The sequence below is a fragment of the Symphodus melops genome (assembly GCF_947650265.1).
Source record: "Symphodus melops genome assembly, chromosome: 20".
NCBI classification, from domain to species: Eukaryota; Metazoa; Chordata; class Actinopteri; order Labriformes; family Labridae; genus Symphodus; species Symphodus melops.
In genome coordinates this window covers 1,528,992-1,552,191 of record NC_136710.1, presented here as the reverse complement: position 1 = coordinate 1,552,191, position 23,200 = coordinate 1,528,992, and the positions used below count along the sequence as shown (strand labels likewise).

Here is a 23,200-nt window from a genome sequence, read left to right as displayed (position 1 = left end):
AAAAAACTATTTTGAATAATCAGAACCGCCAAGTGCCTTTAATAATTTATACTATCAGTCCTGGTCTCGACACGTTTTGAACCACATGTTATTGGAGCGTAAAGAGGGCTCTCGTCCATCAGCAGCGGTGTATGTTTCGCGTCATGACTTGGCTTGACTCTGTAGATGTCGATATGTTTGTTCATTAGCACTTGAGACGGCCGATATGCAAATATTCCATGTTTGTTTTGTTTTCAGTACTGCTTTGAATTACAGCTCCCTGATCCTGGAAGTTACTCGAAGGTCAGATCTGCCCCTCAGGGTTTAACCGTGAGGCTACGTTTTTACTGTTTTCAAGGTCGGGTTAGGTCATTTACGACTTCATGAATCGCTCATCACCAAGTCTGATTCCTCGTCTCTACTTACAGATTTTTACGGCCATTTTTCCTGAACATTTACGTTGAATAAGCTACTCTTGGATGAAAACACACTTTTAAGAAGCGTTTGTGTCTTTACGTTTTCAAAGTGGATAAACGATCAATTTAAAGAATCCAAATCCATAGTGCACTGAACTTTAGCCAAGATAGGTTGCTACAATCTACTTAAAGCTAGCTAGCTAGCTAGCCCGCTAACGTTTAAGTTACTGCCTACATTTAACCATTAAATACGTTTGACATCCCCAGGTTTATAAAAGTATTGCTCGTTAGAAAAAACTAACAGACGTGTTTAAAAATGGCTGACACTTGGGGAAATTTGACCTATTTAGCGACATTTGTTTGCTAACTGAATATGTAGCATCACACAACTGTTAGCATCACAAATAGTAGCTTAAAAAACTGTGAAAATGGAGAGCAGTATCTGGAGTTCAAATTCAGATTCATAATTTAGTCTTCTCTCTTGGGTGATTGTGGTTGAACAGACAAATGGTTGGATTGAGATTTTAGCGTTAGAGATGAATTAAAGCACTTGTTATCCAGACTTTACGAGCCAAACACAACCGTGCCGTTTGTTCAATGTGAATCAAGTTTTAAACTTTGACAACACTCGGCTTGTATTTGAATGTTGATTCTTAACATGCTTACTGTAAATGTTGTTTTTTAACATCTAACATTGGAAAGTAGGACAGATCGTTAATTTCTATAGCATGAAGGGAGCTGTAATCTAAACGTATTACTGATAGTTTGTACCAAAGACACTATAAAAATTGGTCATTGTATATTTTTGTCTTTTTATATATCATAAGGGATACGACAACGCTTGTTAAGGGGGGATATGTAAAGTGGAAGATGTAAGATTTTACAGAACTGTACTCTTTTTTTTTTGTAGCGGGATTTAGAGTTTTATGAATAAATATTTAAGTTTGATTGACAAATATCTCGTTATTCATTTTTGTGGGGATCTTTTTCTTTAAGAAGTGGTTTAAAAATAGTGTTCAAAGCAAATGAACCGTTTAATGACCTTTGATTAGATAATACCAATTTATCGCATTGAATCGCATATTTGAAACTCCATTATTATGCTTTTAAAAAATTAAAACTGTCAGGCTTTTATTTTGAAATTGTGAACTGTCAAAAGCTAAAGATAGTACTTTATTTTAGAATTCAACCCTGCTTTTATTTTGAAATAAAGTAATCAATAATGATAAACTAGTAATGCTAACAGCCCCAATCTACAGATTTAGTAATTTTATAAATAGAGAAAATACCAGATGCCTCACTTTGTAAACATTGTATAAAGTTCACACAATTTTCTTTTTCTTTTAAACCTTTATTGGCAAATTCAGTCTCATTATTAATAACCAAAAAAACAGCCAACACAGTTTTCATGGACCTTTTGAGACAGAGATACTTAACTATGTCATCAAAAAAGTTTCACAGGCCTCAAAAACACTTGAAGTTGATTGAATGAAAGCGCCTGTTGTTGCACAGAGCATGTACGTTCAGACATTACGGCACGACTTTTTTGGCAGAAAGCCGTGAAGGCAACCTTTTCCTGTTTCTGGTCTGGGCTTGTTCTCAATGCAGACATCATGGCAGAGACGACGAGGCCGAGAGTAAGAATACGAAGACATTTTAGCTCTTGATTCCAGAGAACAAAAAATGTTATCTGAGTTGTTTAACCATATTAAAAGAAATAGCAACAGCCAGGTCACTGCTACAGCTGAAGCTACGTCAGCTCGTTTGACCTTCAGTTCAGTAGTTAAATATAATTTATAATGATAAAAACCCTAAAAAAGAAAAATAACAAGCTTGAATCCAAGAAGTTGAGGTTTTTGCTTAAACAAGGCATAAAACGTCATCCACCAGAACACCCCAAAGGATTTCACTTCTCAAACCCATTTATGACGAGTGTCCTGATTTGTGTAGTCTGTGATCATATTTTGAACCTTTGCAGTCTTTGCATTTCCACAGTTTCGTCGTTGATATCTACAGTGTGACTTCAGTGACCTTTGCAGGACTTTTAGTCTTCTCCCCTTCTTTTTCCTTCTTCTCTTCCTCCCCCTTTGTCTCTTTTTTCTCCTTCGCTGCTCCTTCCTCCTGCTCTTCCTCCTCGTCCTCCTCATCCAGTTGGAGGCTCCCGGAGGAAAACCTCATCCTTGCCAGCCCAGCAGACCGAACCGTTTTCCCCATTGGGGGTGGTGGGCAGTAATATGGATAGAAAACCTCAGGTTCTGAGTCACTGTAACTTCCTGTGGTGCCTCCAAGCATGCAAAGCGAGGCGGGACGTTCTGGGAGAGGGGAGGAGTTCAACGGGAGGTAGGTGGGTCTGGATGGGCGTGTCAAGTGAGGGTAGTAGCCAAGGGGACGGAACTCGGAGGCGGGGTTAAAGGCAGGGTTGGCACTCCTTGAGAGGTGGAATTTGACATCTGGCTGGCTCGCCACACGGCGAGGCAGTCCTGGGAGGAAGTTGCAGTCATCGCTGTAATGCCCCGCCTCGGTATGTCCAACACCCATAAACCGTGCTCCGTTGCTTCCCGGATGATAAACCCTCCCTAATCCCAGGCCCCCTGAACCAGATGGGCGGATGTTCCTCCTTAACGGCGAGAGGGTAGGCGAGTCATGGCCAAGCGGATAGAAAGTTGGTCGTGAAAACCCATCCACTGTCCCATAATCCCGCCCCCTCGCCTGCGGGAAACGCTCCAGTGAGGAAACGGCCACGTAGTCCGACAAGTATGGGTGTCTGTTGAGTGGAGACGAACCAACAAAAGGGAATGATGGGAGGACAGGGTGGTAATGGTAGGCGGGAGTATTTGGGTAGAGCAGAACCAACTGTTGAGCAGCGTCCGGATGTGGCTGAGGGTTTGGTCGACGTCGGGACCGGTTGCCATAGACACCGGCTAGCCTTTGGGCTTGGCGTTGTGCCCCTAAACGCCCGCCCCTCACCTCGTCCATCACAGACGTGGAGACGCATCTCGTCTTAGGCGAAGGAGCAAATTGGTGACGTGGAGACGGAGACAGAGGAGTCACTCGGATGAAGGGGCGTGTCCTGTGCGGGAACTCAAAGGAGGATTGGGGACGTCTAGCCCCCTCTCCATCTATTTCAAAGTCGTCAATGTCTTGGTGATATGGGTCCATGTCGTCCTCACTGCGGACCCCCATGGCATGACCAGATAGAGGGAAGTCTTTGGATTGTTCGTACGCCTGAGGAGGTAAAACACACAAACATAAGGACCAGCCTATAATCTATATTTGGATGGAACCTATTGTCCCTTGTACTGACCAAACTGAATAATTACCGATCCAAAGAGTGTCTAATCGTGGCCTTTACGTTTTGTCTACATGAATGGTTAGTGCTTAAATGGTTGTGAACTTTGCCAACAGTCATTTTAATTACCTCCTTTGAAACGTCTGTCAGGAGATCGGGAGAGGAGCGGCAGTGTCTGGGATCGTAGTCTGACTGACAGAAGTTCCTGGATGAGACGAACGGGTAATAGAGTTCAGAGTTAGAGTAGACATTAAATGCAATATATAATTATCTATTTGTACAGTTTAAAGTTTGCCTGACTCTGAGACGAGCTGGTGATACAGTATTTGTTCTCACCTCTCCAAGTGGGCAGTCTTCCTCTCTCTGGATCCCATACACTCCAGCAGCTGTTTTTGGGTCCGACCACTGCAGCACAGAAACACATCTGATCTGAACTTTTAACTTGATATGGTTATCATAATCGTGATCTTGAAGAAAAGCAACTTGGACCACCCAATCAGCACACTAACTTTGGGGCTTCCAAACCTTTTCTGTGTCCATGCAGGCCCCACATGGTTTAACGAGGGGCCATTGATGGACTCTATACAGGGTCAGAATCTGGCCCAATTGGGATCAACACTCATGTTTGAGGTATATTCCCATTTCAAGCCCATGTTGTTCGTCTGGGTTGCCCATGTGGAATACAAAGTCAAAGCCCACTCTTATCCAAGCTTAGGACCATGTAGACCCTTCTTGGACGTGTAAGCTGGGTTAGAGACAAATTAAGGCACGAGTGCTTTACCTGTATCTAAAGCTGGATCCCTTACTGGACAGCAGAGTTTTTTGTATCGTCTTGGGTTCTTCTGCCAGTCTGAAGAAGGCATGGTACTCCACACACATCTTCCAGAAATACTTGCACACATCTCGACTGGCCATGGAGAACTCTAGTATGTCCTTGCCCGATAGCTTAACGGACAAAAAAAACACCAAGATACATCGTTAATGGAAGTCAAACAACCTCCATCAACCCATCAGAGGGGTTTAAAACAAACTGTGTTGTCTGCATGAGGTCCTCACCCCGACCTTGTCATGAAGTTTGATGAGAAAATGTTTCCTCTTGAAGCTTAGCTTGCGGATGTTGGCCCAGCTAAACGTGTTGATTTTGGTGTTTCCCTGGTAGTAACAGAGAAAAAAAAAAATCCAGCCATATGACACCTAACATTTAATAACATCGACCTATTCAAAGCTCGAGATGAAAAGTTCTCTTTTTCTTTGACCATCATTCACCCACCTGGAAGACGAGTACTCCAGAGTGTGTGACGGCCAGATTTATCCTCATTCCCTCTCCATCGTGGGCTGGGTGAGGCCTGATGCCGTACATGTCCAACTTCCTCGCTATCTCCAGCAGCTGGATGTCAGAATCTGCTGGAGAAGCACCTCTAAAGATAGAGAGAAAAACAAGCTGTGAGACTAACGAGTCATTTCAGCGATAAGTAGCCTCAGCTTTGGTTTGGTTAGCATCGAGTGTGCACTCTGCAATGAGGTTTATTGCTTTTTGATGGCTGTATCTGCAGTGCAAACCTCTAAACACTTCAGAATTGAGAGAATTGTTGTTGTGTACCTGTGTTTCTTGTGAAACTTGATGATCTTGTGGTCGATATATTCCTGGTTGGGGACGTACTGCTTCATCTCTAAGTGCTGACAGTCCAGCTCATCGTCATAGTCCCCTAATTCTGCTGCAAACCAAACCAACAAAACAAAAACAGGAAAACATTAGGGCCCGACCGGTATTGATTTTTTGGGTTGATACGATATATCAGCCGATATCTTTCTACTTTAGAGATACACACATTTATTGCCGTGTTCCGACGCCGATAGTGATTTAAAATGCTAATAGCTGCCGATATTATAAACAGGCAGATTAATACAATAGTCAACGGCAGAGAAGCTTGTATAAATTCTCAGAAACATCCAATGCTGTAGGCTGTTGGAACGCTTACACTGCAGTATGTGCGAGACCAGCAGGGCGGCGCTGTTGTCATGACAGGTCAGACTGCCGTTGGTCAAGTCCTGCTTGATCTGTAAGGCAAAAAGATACCTACGCGACCAAACACACACACACGCACACACACACACACACACACACACACCAAGAAGTGTTAGAAAGTGGACGTTATAAGAGGAAAATACAATTCTAGCCTCCACTGAAGAGCAACGTTACCTGGTGAGGCCTCTCTTGAGTTGTCCGGGGTCTGGTGGGAAAAACTTCACGATAAACCTGAAGAACAGATCGCTGGTGTCTTGACGGAGAGAAAACAAATAAAGGTCGTATTACAGATACAGAAGTGGAGAAGAAATGAAGGATAAATGGTGGTAAAGGAAGAATGTGTGACTTTGTGATCCAGTAGGTGTCCCCCCCTTGAGCTTCAGCCCTGACTCGCGATGACATGTCGCCTGCCTTGTTGTGTTAGCATGCTAATGTTAGCGCTCTTTACTTAGCTGGTAGCTTCATGTAAACTGACACAGAATGATCTAAAACAGCTTTTATACACAAGGGGAGGAGCCGGCCGTCCCGTCCATGTAAACACAGCTCTGACAACAACACAGCCAGCAGGACTCCAGCTTCTCCCTCACTGTAGACAGTCAGGACTCACACACACATTCAGTGTGACTTACATTTAATCTGTTTGGCGAGCGGCTTCAACAGCTCCAACCACACCTGCAACAAAAAGCACGGTCAGTTTGGGTGAAGACACCGCGGGTATTCGTCGGGTTGTGTTCATGTGCGTTTGATTTTCTTACATAGTTGCCGCTGTGGTGTCTGAACTCCAGCCCAAAGTACTCTTTCTCCAGCAGCTTCAGATGACCACACACTTTGTTGAAGAAGTCTCCACCTAAAACCTTTTGCTGAAAGAGAATTAAAGGGGAAGAGTCGGAGAGTTGATTGGATTTTGGATTTTTTTTAATTGAGACGCTGTTGGAAGTAAGTCTGTGGACTCTCAGGGGAAAGCTGCTCCATTTTCCTCTTTAGTTAGTCTGAACTCTGCATAATGAGAGTGTGTGTATAATCCCACCTAAACAATCATTCAAACACACACTGAAACATTACGAGACGTTTCGGGAACAAGCGAGGTCAGAGGACGCTGTCAGCTCTTCCGAGGACACGCCCACCCGGAAGCTCACCCAAACTCAAATGTCCCTGCCAACGCAAACCGAGCTCGCCAATCAGAGGAAAGTGGCCATGTGGGGACATTAAAGAGACACAATTTCTGTTTTATAAATGGACATTTTAATAGGAAGATTCCTTGGCTTTTGCTTCTAGTGGCCAGTTGAGGAACTGCAGTTTTTTACACTCAAGAATTGGCCCCATTTTTCAGCACTGAGCGTTGCCATTGGTTCACCTCCTCACGCCTGTCTTCCCATTCATTCTGTCATCTGAGTCACTTCTGTACACCAGTCATAAAAAATCACCATGAGTACATTTTACACATAATACATAATAATTCTTCTCTCATGCGGCTGATTATTGATTCTGGTGTTTGAGCGTTGTTCCTTTCATGCAGGGGCACCAGGGTTTTTTTTTTAGTCTCGGCTGTCGTCTAGCTGGTGTTTAGACCCCTGTTGGGAGTTTCTTCATGTCCCTCATTAAGTTGTCTTGAGAAAGACAGAAGAAAGACAGAGAGGAGGGACAGAGCAGCTGTAAACGATTATAAGGAGAAGACGAGCCTAACTGATAATTAGAAGAAACAAACGCCCCCCCACCCCCCACCCCCCACCTACCACCTACCACCTACCACCAGGCAACAAACAAGTCGGCTACAAGTACGACCGAGATCCAAGTGGAGCAGTGAGGACCTACTGTCGAGAATTAGTCTGTGGAAAATGTACACAACCGTCTTGAGTCAGGAAAGAACAGCATGGATGCTCCGAAGGAAACGTGCAGTCAAACACATCTTAACATTAACAGCTTGAAAGCAGCTATTCAAGTAGACAAAGCTCCCTCGACCCTCAGCAGGTCCTGAGAAGTGAACGCGTGCAGTTGAAGTCACTTACTGGCTGACATCTTTACAAACCGTTCACTGAGGAACGGAACGTAGCAGACACTTCAAACCTGCTGCTGTGAATCTGGTGGCTTCTTTAACACATACATTATATTCATCACAGCACAGGGGAGAGTTTATTTATTCCCCACGTCCATCCATCCATCCTTTCCTCTCTTCACTATCCCCCCTCATCCCTTCCTCCTCCTCCTCCTCGTCTTGTAAAGATGCTGCTAATGTCCCGGGGGCGGCTGGGGGAGCTGACAGAGAGAGCATGGCCGTGGAAAATGGACACACACACACACACACACACACACTGAAAATCTCTTTATATGTTCCGTCTCCACCATGTTGTGGCCTCAGACTTTAAAAGCTGGATGGAGCGTGACAGTTTTCCCAGCTACTTTTTTTTTCTTCTTAAATCTGAAAGACTTGTATTTCAAAGTCTCGACCTTCACCGCACGCTCCGTGGCGGTGAAGCGCCTGCCTTTCCCACTGTTAAGACTTCTGCGTTCAATCTACGCCATCGAGGGCGCTACATGTTTGTGCGTTGGTCTGTCCGAGTGTGATTTCGTTACGCGTTTGTGCACAGGAGGAAACCGAGCCTATCCTGTCGGATAAATACGGAGCAGCAGTGGGTTTACTTTAATTACTGCAAAGAGGCGATATGTGAGGTGATGTTGAACGTGTGGTTCAGAGATGGTCGGGCGGTTTGTGGCCCTTGTCCAATCAGAGGGGAACATTGACTTTTCTAGCAACACGTGCGTCTGCTTGACCGGGCTCTTAGGCGTAGATTTATTTCTTTTTACGTGGTTGTGTACGTCTTATTGTTTTTGTTTGTTTGCACAACTCTTTAGCGTCTAATCTGCGTGACTTCGTTTAACCGTGTGGTCGCGTGAGGATAAATGACGACTGACAAAATCAGCAACAGTTAAAACTTAGTTATGAAAATCAAATAACTCAAGTTTTTAGAAACTTCCCTTCAATAAAAATAAAAAGTATAAAACTAAGTTAAATAAAGGACTTAAATATAATTAAAACTCAGTTAAAGCACAAAAATAAGAACTTCTAATAGGCGACAAAATAATCCAGAACAGAAGATGGTGTGCTATAACAGTTAATATCAGATACTTCAAAAAAGGCTGAATAGTTTTAATTCATTTTCAGGCTTCATAAAATGTTTTCAATTTACTTATTTCTTCAGCAAATCCAGAGAACACGACCTGAGAATAATATCTGTTAACTTGTGCTTAAATCTAGTTTTTAAAGGTCAGACTGTCAAAGTGATTTCCAGGTAGAAAACAGACATTAATGTTATTAATAAACGTGATGTACAAAGGTCGTGGCGTCTCTTCTTCTTCTTCTTCTTTTTATTTTTTATTTTTTTTTAAATAAATACGTCGTGTTTTAAAACGAAGCTGCAGCGTCAGATTTTTTATGATTAAAGATTATTCATTAAAAAAAAAAAAAACCGCAATCGATTTTCTTGAACCAGAATCTAGAGGGGTGAATAAACCCGTTTTTATTTGGATAGTTTGATGATGTGTCAGCCTTCTCCTACCTCCACCTCGAACGTGCGCTCGCTGTCATCCAGGAAGATCACGCGCAGCCGGAGCTTCGTCTCCTTGGAGACCCGGGACCTGCTCGTGAGTCTCCCGAGTGTCAGAGTCCTCCGCTGACTGTGCCGGTCCCCCATCTCTCTGTCCTCGGCTCTCTAGCTACAACAGTCTCCCACATTGACCCCCACCACCCCCCTTCACGAAGGCTTCACGCGCTCCTCTTCATCATCATCATCCTGACCACCTATCTCGCTCCGCCGCAGATCAAAGGCTGCCGCTGGAGCGCGCGCTGTCCAGACTGGTGATGGCACGCGCTCACGTTACTGTAACGGACAAAGTTCACGGTCTGTATTTTAAATCATAATTTAAATAAGAGTGAACGAAATGTTTAAGTCAAATGCGTTGAATACGGAAGCCTGCAGAGGACATTTAGTTTTTCACAGTTTATCAGCGACTCTGACTTCTTTTGGCTTTGACGGGTTTTCAGATCTCGATTTATTTTTCTCATCTCAGAATGTTTGTCATCGCAGCTTCCTGTTTTCACGTTAATTCAATGAACAAACGTAAAAGAAGCAAAGAGACGAAGCTCTCAATATGTGTGTGTGCTTATTTGTGTGTGTGTGTGTGTGTGTGTGTGTCTGTGTGTGTGGGGGCCTCCATGAGAATAATCTGGATTTCACGGTGGCTGGATGCTCTTAGAGAGCTGACCTGTCCTTAAGTAGGCTAGTAGTGCAATGCCTCCACTCGCCTGCAGCACACACTGAGCACTTAACGTGTGTGTGTGTGAGAGACACAAAGGCTGAGATGACACACACACACACACACACACACACGTAAAATGTTGGCCGAGAGACGCTGTCGCACATTTTCTGTGTCAGTGACTGACACACATGCTGTCACACACACAGGCTGCTCACAAAGAGGGAAATCATTCAAATCACTTTCATGGTTTGTATGTATAACGTGTGGCCCTTCCGCGTGCACACACACACACACACACACACACACACACACACACACACACACACACACACACAAAAGGTGACTGCAAGGTGGGTTCAGCATCTTTCATTCTTCTGTACTTTTTGTTGCTTGTAATGTAGAAATAGGGCAGCTAGAGAGAGAGAGTAGGGAATGAGCTGTGGGAAAGGAGCCACAGGTCGGATTCGAACCCGGGGACGCCCGCTTTTAGAGGACATTGAGGCGTGTAGCTGAGGCCACCGGCGCCTCAGTCAGTGAGATCTTGTGCTAACTTCACTTTCTACAGAGTCTCATAATACAAGCAGGCTGCAGAGCAGATATGTTCAGTGACACAGCGAGACCACTAGAGGGAGATAAAGACCTGAAGATAATCTAAAAGCATCTGATCCAGGTGGGTCAGTGACAACACACACACACACACACACACACACACACACACACACACGAGCCCCCTCCTCCCTTTTCCTCACCTCTCTGTCTCACACACACCTAACCTGCCCAACAAAGTAACATCTGGTGTCTTTATGCTGCTGCTTTCCTCCTGAGACACACACACACACACACACACACACACACACCTTAACTCTCCCCCCCCCTGCTGCAGCAGTGTGTGTCGTCCTCACACTGATGGTTCACCTGCAGAATGCAACTCAACCCAAATCAATCAAGCAACAACTTCAATGTTCATAAATGATTTTTTTTTTAAAGTGAAGAGCTGGCTAAACACTGAAGCTACAGTGTCCACCACATGGTGACCTGTGTGAGCATCCACGCTAGAGGAAAAGGGGGCGGAGCTAGCTCTCTGTAATGATTAGAGTTTAGATTGCAGTACACATTTTAAACACTAGGGGGCAGAGTTACATACTGCTCCTTTAAAGTAGCAAACATCGTCTGAGTTTTTACTTTTTTTTCGTTGAGCAGTAAAATGTTGATCTTGGACACGCCCCTGACCACGACCACGACACGTAAACTTGCTTGCTTTATTAAGAGGCTTTTCTGCGTGGGACAAACAGCTTTCTGTGTTTGGATCTGAACGAGCGAGCTCGAGTCATTCCGCTCCGACTCGCTCTCGAACACGTCTCCGATAGCGTCATGTTAATGCTGTTTGAGCTGAACACGTGAGGCACGGGAAAAAAAAAAGGTATAAATAGAAAATAAAAATAAGTGCGGAATCAGCGCAGTGTTTCCACGCCGCTTAATGGGAGGTGATTGAGGTCTGATTGGATGTTGGATTTGTGGGAAAGCTGATGACAGAGATCCTATCTGCTGGGAAAAAACACACAAACCTGCTGCTCTCTTTTTCTCTCCCACTTTCTTTTTTCTACTTTTAAATCTTTTTCAAACGTTTAGTCCGACTTCTCTTTGTTTAGAGCAAACGTTCTGCAGTCTTTTCTCTTCTTCTCATTGTGCTCCATCTATTTCTCCTGCCTTCCTCGTTTCCTCTCCCCTTCTCTCCCTGGGTCTTTCTTCTTCTTCTTCTTTTACAGTCTTTCATGTTTCTGCAGTTTTCTTCTTCTCTTGTTTCAGAAGGGAAGCCCGAGCATTCACACATTTCACTCAGATGATTTTTTTTCCTGTGACAACGAATAATTTCCCGTCGTTTTCTTGATTTAAGCCTTGATGGTTAATCACCTGCTTTAATTTTTTTTTTTTTCATCCACTCACAGCGTCGCTTTATTTCACACTCGGCATCAAGAGACATTTAAAACACACTAAGAAAAAAAAAAAGACAACAAATCACCACAGCACCACGTTCCCGGCTCATTTTCCCCTCGAAGCTCCTCCGATAAGTTTCCTGGAGTGTGTACAAACCTTCTTCTTCTTCATGGTGAACAGATGTGTCCGACTGTGGACGAGCGCTGGAATCATTTCATTTCAGCTTCTCAATCAATCTCAACGAGTTGCCTTTTTTTTACATATTTTTTTTTTTTAGAAGTATTGTGTTGCTGATAAATCAACGGTTGGCAATAATAACAAACAGAACAATGAAGGCGATTGCATCCTGTGTGAAATCAGTGCAGCTCGAGTCGCCCGGCTGAATGTTCACAGATGTCGCTCCGCTTGTTACAGTTTGCTGCTGCGCTGAACAATATTGTTGAATATCATCTGCATAGAAACAATAGATGAGTCGCTTTATGAAAACTAACAAAAGAGGATCCAGTACAGAACCCTTGGGGAACGCCACACATTTTTTTTTTTTTTTTGGGGGGGGGAATGAGGAGGAAAAGTTGCCGACAGAAACTGGATAAAGTGGTTAAATTAACTTTCTCAACTTAATGTATTTATTTTATTTTTTTCAATACTTGGAATCAAATTCAGGCGTCGAGGGGTTAAAAGTCCTGCCCAGCGACACGTCACACATGTAACTGCAGGGGCCGGGAATCGAACCCACAACCTTCCAATTTAGAGACGACCGCCCCGCACATGAATATCATTTATTAGACTTCCATGTTTTACAAAGACCGAAGTTTGATCCTGATAAAAGGAGGTGAAATTAAACCAAACACAAAATGAAGCCAGTTGATTTTTTTAGCGCACACACACACACACACACACACACACACACACACACTCAAGTCCTCTTTTATCTTAACCCTGCAACAGGCAGGGTTAGGAAATGAGAGAGAGCGTTTTTTTTGCCGGAGAGGGCGAAGCAGAAAAAGGGATTTGTCTCCAAATGCAGCTGTGGCAACAGGCCCCCAGTGTGTGTGTGTGTGTGTGTGTGTGTGTGTGTGTGTGTGTGTGTGTGTGTGTGTGTGTGTGTGTGTGTGTGTGTGTGTGTGTGTGTGGGGCGCTAAATGAGATATTGAAACAGAGACATCCTCTCGTATGTTCTTGACTGATGAGAGCTGAAAATAGGATTTGTCTTTGAGACAGAGAGGTCGGCTGTAAGCCCGTTAAGGCGCGTGGACGTGAACGTCCGTGTGAAACGATTGTTGGAGGTTTTTCTTTGACAATTACGAGGATTAAAGGGGGGAAAGATTTTAACACGGGTAAGACTCCAACACTGCTTTAACAGGGATTTCTTTATAAAGCTCGTAAAGAGATGTGAATACTGCGCTGTGGACGAGTGGACAGAGACACAGAACGGAAACTTTTCAAACTTTTTCCAGACTTACAGATGAATCTTCATCAAGTGACTTTCTGTCTTTTTGCATATATTCGCTCTTCCTTTCCTCCGTCCTTCCATCCTTCCTTCCCTCCATCTGTCCTTTCTTTCTTTTTTCCTTCTGTCCTTCCTTCTGTCTGTCCTTCCTTCCTTCTTTCCTTCCTTCTGTCTGTCCTTTCCTCCTTCCTTCTTTCCTTCCTTCCTTCCTTCATTTGTTCTTCCTTCCGTCCTTCCTTTCCTTCCTTCTGTCTGTCCTTCCCTCCTTCTGTCTGTCTGTCCTTCCTTCCTTCCTTCATTTGTTTGCTCTTCCTTCCTTCCCTCCATCTGTCCTTCCTTCCTTCCTTCCTTCCTTCCTTCCTTCATTTGTTCTTCCTTCCGTCCTTCCTTTCCTCCTTCTGTCTGTCCTTCCTTCCTTCTTTCCTTCATTTGTTTGCTCTTCCTTCCTTCCTTCCTTCCTTCCCTCCGTCCTTTCTTCCTGTCTTCTCTCTTCGTTGTATTTTGTTGTTAAATGCATCAACTTTTGAAACGTTAAAATAATCTGTTCTTCATTTTCCACTCTGAGTTCATTATTCGTAAGTGTTGTTCCTCTTTAAATCCTGGAGGTGAAACAGTCTGTTTTATATTTCTGGATTTTTACCTTCAAAGATTTTAATTTGACGAACTTCCTGCAGGTTGTTTCAAAACAAAAGACAAAAAGTGAAGTATTTCACACTCGCCTCCTCCACTCCCCCATGACGTTTTGACATGGAGCTTTCTTTTTTTCTTCTCCGCTCAATCAGTGGATGAAAAAAAAAAGAAGAACAAAGCCGAGAAGTTTAAGAGGATAAGAAGAGAAGAAGAAGAAATAAATGAGCGAATTAATGATGAAAGTGAAAGAGGAGGAAATGTGAAGGATGAGTCCGTAAAGTGATTAAAACACAGAAACACGTCTGTCCTGGATTAACACGTGTGTGTGTGTGTGTGTGTGTGTGTGTGTGTGTGTGTTAAAGGGATTGGAGGAGATCTCATTATTACAGTGGAAGGTTTTAATCACAGCTTGAGATGATGTTTTCCACTCGGTTAGCTCTCCGTCGCTCCAGCTGTAAATTACACGTTAGCTAACAGACGCGGCGCTCTCGATGCGCTCGTCCGTTCGTCCTCGCCTCGTCACCGTTTCCTCTCCTTCATGATGAGTCTGCTCAGGTGTCCTCTTATCTGCCTGTTTAGTCTGTATAATCGACAGTTTCTTCCTTGTCGGACATTTCTTCTTCTTTTTTTAATTTGTCGTGGGTTTTTTTGTCCTTTTCTGTCCTTTTTTCTCTTCATGTGTTTTTTTTTCTTCTAAAATCGTGTTAAAGGTTGTTTTTTTTAACCTTTCATCCTTCCTTCATATTCTTCCTTTCCTTCTGTCCTTCCTTCTTTTCTTGGTATGTTCTGACTTTCCTCCCACTGTCTGTCCTTTCTTCCTTATTTCCTTGTTACCTTCATTTGTTTGCACTTCCTTTTTTCCTTCCTTCCCTCCTTCCGTTTCCTTCTGTCCTTCCTTCTTTTCTTTCTGGGTATGTTCTAACTTTCCTCCTTCCTTCCTCCCACTGTCTGTCCTCTCTTCTTTATTTCCTTTCTTTCTTCCTTCCATCCGTTCTTCCTTCTGTCCTTCCTTCCATCCTTCTCTGTCCTTCCTTCCTTCCTTCCTTCCTTCCATCCTTCTCTGTCCTTCCTTCAGTGTAGATGATGGCTGGATATTTATTTTTAACTTCCTGTAGATTCATGAATCAGTCTGAACTAAAAGGTAGCAGCAGAGATCACAGCAGTCGATCCGAACTCCTCGCCGGACTGTCGGTCTCGCTCCGTCACTCCTCTGCTGTCAGCCGCGTGTGTGTGTGTGTGTGTGTGTGTGTGTGTGTGTGTACACGAGAGAATCTGCTGGCTTGCATGTAGGCTGACACAGGTGTGTGTGTCATTTTCAATCATGATGGTTTTTTGGATGAAAGAGGAGTGTGTGTGTGTGTGTGTGTGTGTGTGTGTGTGTGTGTGTGTAGAGAGAGACAGGCTGTGAGACGACGTCCTTCATTAAGTCTGATCAGGATCCGTTTGAAACATCTGGTTTTTATTTTTTTTGCTCTTTTTCCTGACTTTTCTCTTTTATCTGTTTTTTCTGTTTTATTTCTTGACGCTCTCCGTCCTTTTCTCAGTCCAGACTGCGACGCTGTTTCCACCTCTCGATCTGTGTCAGTAGGTGCAAACACGCCACATTTCCAGCGAAGGAATTCCCCCGATCTTTCCTTCCGTTCCTCCCTCCGTCCATGTCTAATCATTAACACACACACACACACACACTCTGCAGGTCTCAGGTGCTGTGATTGGACGAGTGGAGGAGTCGACTCCGTCAGTTTGAGGAGGAGGAATATATGAGCCGTGGCAGCTCAAAAAAACTTTAAATAGTCTGTTTAACATCCATCATCTGTCACATCTGGACTCAAACCTCCAAACACTCCTGACCCCCCCCCCCCCCCCCCCGGTACAAGAGGTGAACGGCGTGGATGAATATAATTGTGTGCATGGACTCGTGGTCAGAGGTGAACATCCTCTCATTACGCCTCTGTGACTTTCGTAACGAAGGCCAAACGCCAAGTGACGTAAATATCACGCCTTGAAATCAGCTGCGATTCTCGAGTCGGGGGGGGGGGGGCGGGGCCTCCGACCTGCGTTCTGACCCGTCATGTGTGCCAACTCTTTTGTGTTCCTGGTTTCTTTTCCCTGTCGTGTAGACGATCCACTCCTCCTCATTTTGTAACCAAACTTTGGGTGTAATCAGACGGGGCGCCCTGAGGGAGGTTTCCGACTGTCGTTGCAAAATTTGCACGTTTTTTTTTTTTTTTTTTTGGTCCACTGCTTTAGTTAAAGTTTGCGAGCCGTCGGGGCCCCCTGCTGGTCTGTGAGGGGGCTCGCAGCAGTTGCCTGGCGCCGACCTTCTCTGGTCCAAACAAATCCAATCAGGAGCAGAATCTAAAGTTAGAAGGACATCCTGGAAGTCTGCACTTCACCACACGTCTGATCACAGAGGAAGAGAGCGTCATCATTTCATCCTATTAAAAGTCTTCGTAACCGTCGTTGGTCACTCCTTGGCAGAAACACAAGGAATCGTTCGGCGGTAACGTGAAACGACAGCCGAGCAGCAGCGCCACGAGGAATTCGATTAAATGAGATTTTTTTTCCCCTGAACTTTGAGGTCTTTAGCTTGGTTCAGCACGGTGTCACTCTGCGTGCCGTTATTAAAGATGCAAAGCGTGTTCGTCTTTCCTTTCGCCGGGCGTCTTAATGACGCCGCTGCTGAGTCGGCAAAACGGCGTGCGAAAAGTGAAACGGTGATGAAAGACGGAGAGGCGGACGAGTGACGGAGAGAGAGAGAGAGAGAGGGTGAGCGATAAAATGTAAGAAGAAAAGAAAAGGATGATTTAAAAAAGAGGGAGGGACGGATAAAAAAAAAGAGCATGTGAGAAAACGTGACGAGCGGATTGAAAAACGTGGCGAGAGAACGAGCGCTAAAGAAAGACGAGAGAGATTCAGCTCCAAGGATTCTTAACTTTGAGGTGTTTTTTTTTTGTGCTGCACGTTTCATGCTCCTGTGAGTGTGTTTGTTTCATACGCTCTGGATGAGTGTGTGCCAGACTCATGCCAGCCTGTGTGTGTGTGTGTGTGTGTGTGTGTGTGTGTGTGTGTGTGTGTGTAAACAATAGAGTTGATTAGGCGTTGCATGGCAGTGACAGCGCTGAGCGGAGATGATTAATGATTCTCTGTTTAATGTGATTAGTCCATTAATACCTCCTGTGATGGCTCCGACCGGCTAACACTGGGGAAAGGTCAGCACACGCGCACACACACACACACGAATGCACGCGCACACACACACATGCACAGCTGTATAATTAAGGAGGTCAAAGAAAAGAGTGCCGCTGTTGTCTTTTTAAGATCCACGTCCACTTTGAACCGAGTAATGTGTGTGTGTGTGTGTGTGTGTGTGTGTGAAATATTAGCACCACAGTTGGATTAATAAAATATGTATATTTTCTCAGATTTTACCACATTTGTTCGCAGCGTCGTCGGTGCATTAAAGCGCTCGAGGATGCATTACTGCAAGCGGCCACTAGAGGCGCACGCTCTGAGCGACGCAGCCCCTCGAAGCGGTGACGTACCCCGCGTCTATCACGACCCCGAGTCCAGCAGGAGAGTCTGCAGACGCGTGGACCTCTAGGGATGTACAAGTTACGAACACGCCTCAAACAAGCACTTTTACTTTCCACTGAAGTGTGTATTAATCCGCCGCTGAAAATAGTCCCAACGAAGTCAAACCTCGGCCCTGAATCAGTTCGAGTAAGACGGAGGGTTTGGACTTTTATTCTGAAGGGGTCACATTCTTCTGTGCAGGTCCAGCTCACGTAAACTCCTCACTCTGTGTGTGTGTGTGTGTGTGTGTGTGTGTGTGTGTGTGTGAGAGTGAGAGAACACCCCTCGAGTTCTTCTTCTCTGGCAGAGCTCAGGAGGAAACACGGCCGCTGAGCCAGGAAGTAACCACGGAGATCGACGTGTTTACCACCCAAAGCAGACCGGGGCGGAAGATTTGTGGACTTTTATTTGTATCAAATATTTCTACCTGCGTCTTTGCAGGCGTGTGCGAGTGTGTGTGTGTGTGTGTGTTTGTGTGTGTGTGTGTGTGTGTGTGTTGTACAATTTTTTTTAGTGAGTAAAAAGGAGTTTTCACAAATGCTTCGAAAAAATCAGCTGTCAAACTGATCAATACTTAACACTGTGTTCTGTGTGTGTGTGTTGCTGTGTGTGTGTGTGTGTGTGTGTGTGTGTGTGTGTGTGTGTGTGTGTGCGTGTGTGTGAATGAGCGTTAATCTAACCAGTACAGTTAATATGTTGTTCTCATACTCTATTAGCCACCGTTGACAGCTGATGATTGATCTTCTCATCATTTCTCCCTCCAACACCCTGCGGTGTGTGTGTGTACGTGTGTGTGTGTGTGTGTGTGTGCGTGCATGTGTGTTTGTGTGTGTGCGTGCGTGCATGTGTGTGTAAAGCAGAGAGAGAGTTTTGTAGGTTTTAAAACATTGCAGCGTTCTGAGGTTGTGTGTGACAGCTCCAGCGTTGTCGTGTGTGTGTGTGTGTGTGTGTGTGTGTGTGTGTGTGTGTCCAAACGGGTGGCAGAGAGTTGGACAGAAGTTTCCTTTTGGACTTTTCTTCAGACAGAGAGAGAGGAGCTGCAGCTCCACGCCGCTCGCTTAGCGGACGACGACCTCCGTACTCTGGGGGGCGCACGCGCAAACGTTAGCGGTGCGTTAGCGGTGCGTTAGCGGCTCGTAGCCTCTGCTGGCTAACGTGCAAAACAAAAACTTCAGGTAAGTGAACTTGAAGAAGTTGTGCAGAATAAATAAATAAATAAATAAATCTTACCGCTGTTTCTCCTTTCTAACTTCATTTGTGACTCCAGCAGCTGTTTTCACCTGAAAAGCTCGCACGCCGCAGGTTTGACCTTCGCCGCCTGCTGTGTTTTATGGCGCTTACCTTCACGGAGGCCTTGCAGGGTCTCGGGGAGGAAAGCCTTGGCAGCCGTCACGCCGCCACTAACTCACCCTCAACACTTCAACCACGCAGTTAAGACTCAATTATTTCCCCACCTCTTGTTGCGTCCCCCCCCCCCCCCCCAAACCCTCGCCACGTGAACGCCACCCCGAAGCAGGCGAGCTCCGCCGCGGGGCCATGACAAAAAAAAAAAAAAAAAAAAAGTTCCCCTCCTCTTTTAAATCCAACAGCTTTAAAAGAAAAAAAAAACTCCTTCAAAGCAGATCAATCACCAAAGCCTGACTGGGAAATTAGAGCGGAAACGCCTCGCGCGTCCGCTTTCAAGTCGCGCGGCGGGTAAAGTTTGTGCGGCTAACGAAGCCGTTATCTATACGAGGGAAAGTTAAAGCTATACGTTGAAACACATATCTGAGGCGATCGCAATTTCAAAGAGTCACTGGCGCTTATCCAATCACACAGCAGTCAGTCTCTCGCCCCCCTCCCTCTCTCTCTTTTTTAATTTTATCTTTACCTCTCACACGTTCCCTCGATCCCGCTCCCCCCCTTCCCCCCCTCCTCTTTTTCTTCGCCACTTCTTCGCCATTTTCTCTGAATTACATCCATGTTTTGCTATCACTCCCCTTCAAATCTCTCCCTCTCTCCCTCTCTCTCTTTATCTGCGCTAAAGAGTGTTGATCCCTTCCTCGCTCTAGAAACCACGGCAACACACACACACACACACACACACACACACGCACACACTGGCACACACATTTTAATTAATACATAGATTTAAATTGCGATGCCTGTGTGGTGAAGTGATATACACCCCCGCTGGTTAAAAGTCTTTTTTATTGCTTAATCAATGTTGAAATTAATATGATTTAACTCCCGACCCCTCGTTACACACACACACACACACACACACACACACACACACACATAAACACACACACACGTCTGCCGGGTTATTAATTATAACACTAATTAACCTACAACTAATGATTTGGCCTGTGTGTGTGTGTGTGTGTGTGTGTGTGTGTGTGTAAGAGACAAAAATTACGTGAGTGCTTGCATTTCTGCGTGTGTGTTTCTGTGTGTGTGTGTGTGTGTGTGTGTGTAAATATATGTTAATTTGATTCCCAGATATGATGGATTATAGGAGCTTACGATAACGACAGTGAAACTTCTCTTCAAAGCTGCGACTCCATTTCCGTAATTCCGTTTGGCACTCGGATCAATAAAGTTTCCAGAGTCAATTTTTTTTTAAAAAAAACAAAAAAAAACAAAACAGCCCGTCGTCCAAACACTTCCACTCTTCCTGTGCCATTTCCTCCCCCGTCAGCGTCCCCGTTGATTTTTTTAAATGTATTTTATTTTGAAGGGATTAAAAACAAAAGCACCACCTGGGAACTCCAAACTCCCCACCTCTCCGAAACTACAATCGGCTTTATTTTCCGTCTGATTTCATCCTTTTAAAGGTGTTTGATTTTTTATTTTTTTTTCCGTGTAATGTTCGCTCCCGTGATTGACTGGCGTGTTCCCAGCACGCCGTCTCTCGCTCGTGCGTTCACGTGGGTCGGGAGGAGGAGGGGGGGAGGCGCTCCTTCGTCTCTGACATCTTAAAGGGTGTGAAGTGTTTCCCTGCTGTGATTTGAACCAGAGACGCTCGAATGAGAAGTTTATTTTTACCTGAACGTGCAGAAACTGTTCTGACGTGTGTCGTGTTATTGAAGAGGCGTCAAACAGAGAACAAGAGGCAGGGAGACAGGGAGGCGTGTGATTGGTCCATCAGATTGGGACCTCGTGGCAGACACTGGTCGAAGATGACGGATGTTCTTTGTTCCTTTTTTTTCAGAGAACACGAGTTACTAATTTCTGTCAGGACCTAAAGAATCTTAAAAAGTGACCGACCCTGCCTTTAGGCTCCGCCCTCGATTTGACCCCGTGACCTCAACAACACATCCTCCTCTCACCTCTTAATCCCACAAACCTTCCCTTTTCTCCCTCGCTTCCTCTCCTCTTTCCTCAGCTCCTTCGCTGCCTCCTATGTCCTTTGCCTAAAGACAAGGACTATTGATTTTACACACCTTGTTGAAATTGCGTAAAACGTACACACACACACACACACACACACACACACACACACACTGGCTCTTTCACTCTCTCTCTATCTTTATCTCTCTTCGTGCGACACACACACAGCGGTGCGGTGTGACAGCCAGGCTGACAATAGGTGGCTGTCACAGTGATTGATGGCACTGATTAAATGTTAATAATGAAATAAACATTAAAAAAACACATTTAATAAAGCTCCTCATTAATGAAGCAACCTCTCTATCTATCTATCTATCTATCTATCTATCTATCTATCTATCTATCTATCTATCTATCTATCTATCTATCTATCTATCTATCTATCTATCTATCTATCTATCTATCTATCTATCTATCCATCCATCCATCCATCCATCCATCCATCCATCCATCCATCCATCCATCCATCCATCCATCCATCCATCCATCCATCCATCCGAGAAAAGGACAAGCGTTAAAAGATTTTGAGGACAGGAAGTTTCAGGTACGTTGCTTTAAAAAAAAAAAAAAGTACTTAAAGGTGAAACACGTCTGTTTGTCTGTTTGTTTATTTTTTTTCTGTTAAAGTGAAAAACACAGTTTTTATTCTTAGTGATCTCCTCCATCCTCTCCGTCTTCTGCCTGCTCCGCTTTTCAGAAAATGTGTGCTCAATCAACGCGGTGAATATCCTGCTGCTGCGTCCACACATGCAGCTCCTCCTGGAAACATCCGGAGTTTTTTCAGGAGATTTGAGGAGAAGAGATTTAAATGCAAAAAAAAAAAAAAATAAGTCAAACGTATAAAAACGATAATATTAAAATAATATTAAAACGGGAAATTTGTGAGCGCTGTAAAAACAACCAAACGTTTATGTAACTTTAACTGTATTTATTTATGACACCGTTTACTGTCGCTTGTTTGTTATTGATGAAGTGAAAGACCTTGCCTTGTTTCAAACACACACACACACACACACACACACACACACACACACACAGAGGACCCAGCAGGGGGGAGTCGACTTTCACATCAGCAGTTTAAAAGCAAAGAGTTGAAAAAGTTTAAGAGAGAGAGAGTATTTTGGTTAAAAACAGAAAGCAGGACACGACGCTAACCGACGGCAACCGTCATCAATCAGAGTTTGAAGACATCGCTGCCGGCAAAGACGACAGGAACAGAGAGAGAGGAGAGAGAGGGCGGCGTCGGGATGAAGGGACGTAAACGCTGAAAGAGAACGAGTCAAGTATACAACAACAAAAAAACACACAGAGAGAGAGAGAGATGTTTTCGTCTCTTTAAGAGAGCAGGAAAAGAGAGAGAGAGAGAGCGATGATGAGCGAGTGACATTAGAAGAGAGTTTTTTTTAAGAACATGGAGAGAGTCGTGTTTTGGCCTCGTTTGCTGTTTTAAAAGAGGAATCAGGACAACGACAAGTCACCTTGAGACCTGCTCTCTGCTCTGGTTTTCTCTTCTCTCACCGTCTCTCTGTTCCTCCGCTCGCTCGCTCGCTCTCTCTCTCTCTCTCTCCTCATCACTCGGTTTCTCACTCCCCCCCGTACAGTGTGTGTGGATGGAGACATGAGCTAATCACACCTATTTGGTTTTTTGAAGCAGGCTGTAAACATGTTCATGTCTGCTGTAAAAACAGGCTGTTTGAATGGGTGTGTATGTGACTTCCTGTGCTGCTGCAGCCAGCCTCTAGTGGACACTCCAGGAACTGCAGGATGAAAATAAAAATCATCGAAAGTTGTTTGTTCTTTGAGACAGAGACATTTCCAAACACTGTAGTGACGTGGTGGTCTCGACCGGTTCTGATTGAAATCCAGCAGTGGTGATTCTGGATTCTGGTTGAGGCCTGGGGGACCTCCATCCTGTCTGCCAGCGTCCCCATGCTTCGTCTTCTACCGCCGTCTTCCTGTGTCTTTTTCCCTTTTCATTTACAAACTTTGGATTCACTGGAATAATTCCTGCAACGCTCGGCAGGGCATCGAGAGTGAGCGCTGTCAGACGGGGCCCCCTCAGGGAGGACTCCGACTGTCGTTGCAAAATTTGCACATTTTGGGCCACTGCTTCGGTTTACAGTTTGAGAGTCCTCAGGGGCCCCCTACTGGTCTGAGGACACAAGCAGTTGCCTGCCTCGCCTGTCGACAAGCCCCGCCTCCTTCCAGTCTGAGATTGTATTCCGATTCCGAGACGAGACGGTTACATGTCCATGTCAGCGGTTTTCTCA

General features: G+C 44.7%; 2 protein-coding genes and 1 long non-coding RNA gene across 4 annotated transcripts in view; 1 reads left to right on the top strand and 2 right to left on the bottom strand.

The window, feature by feature from the left end:
- Positions 1-1,343, top strand: part of LOC306841939 (serine/threonine-protein kinase 26-like) — a 16,826-nt gene extending 15,483 nt beyond the window's left edge. For both annotated transcript variants that reach the window (XM_079371970.1, XM_079371969.1), the window contains exon 12: positions 1-1,343. This exon is cut by the window's left edge and continues 307 nt beyond it. The gene's annotated coding sequence lies outside the window, so the exon portion shown is untranslated.
- A 623-nt stretch (positions 1,344-1,966) lies between these two features.
- On the bottom strand, positions 1,967-9,401 carry LOC306841943 (FERM domain-containing protein 7). Its single transcript, XM_079371974.1, has 12 exons — positions 9,265-9,401; positions 6,466-6,570; positions 6,340-6,382; positions 5,885-5,963; positions 5,664-5,761; positions 5,285-5,399; positions 4,955-5,102; positions 4,741-4,836; positions 4,466-4,629; positions 4,021-4,089; positions 3,814-3,889; positions 1,967-3,620 (listed from the first exon to the last, which is right to left on the bottom strand). The coding sequence occupies exons 1-12, from the start codon at positions 9,397-9,399 to the stop codon at positions 2,406-2,408; spliced, it is 2,343 nt and encodes a 780-aa protein (XP_079228100.1). The 5' UTR covers positions 9,400-9,401; the 3' UTR covers positions 1,967-2,405.
- Positions 9,402-13,690: 4,289 nt separating this feature from the next.
- On the bottom strand, positions 13,691-14,062 carry LOC306841947. Its single transcript, XR_013781638.1, has 2 exons — positions 13,909-14,062; positions 13,691-13,791 (listed from the first exon to the last, which is right to left on the bottom strand). It is a non-coding gene; the product is annotated as an uncharacterized lncRNA (long non-coding RNA).
- Between the last annotated feature and the right edge of the window lie 9,138 nt (positions 14,063-23,200).

Excerpts from the sequence above, each read along its gene's own strand:
- LOC306841943 (XM_079371974.1), bottom strand. The coding sequence starts at position 9,399 with ATGGGGGACCGGCACAGTCAGCGGAGGACTCTGACACTCGGGAGACTC. Across the intron at positions 5,103-5,284 it reads AAGTTTCACAAGAAACACAG|AGGTGCTTCTCCAGCAGATT; the intron begins GTACACAACAAC and ends CTCTATCTTTAG. Across the intron at positions 4,837-4,954 it reads CTGGAGTACTCGTCTTCCAG|GGAAACACCAAAATCAACAC; the intron begins GTGGGTGAATGA and ends TGTTACTACCAG.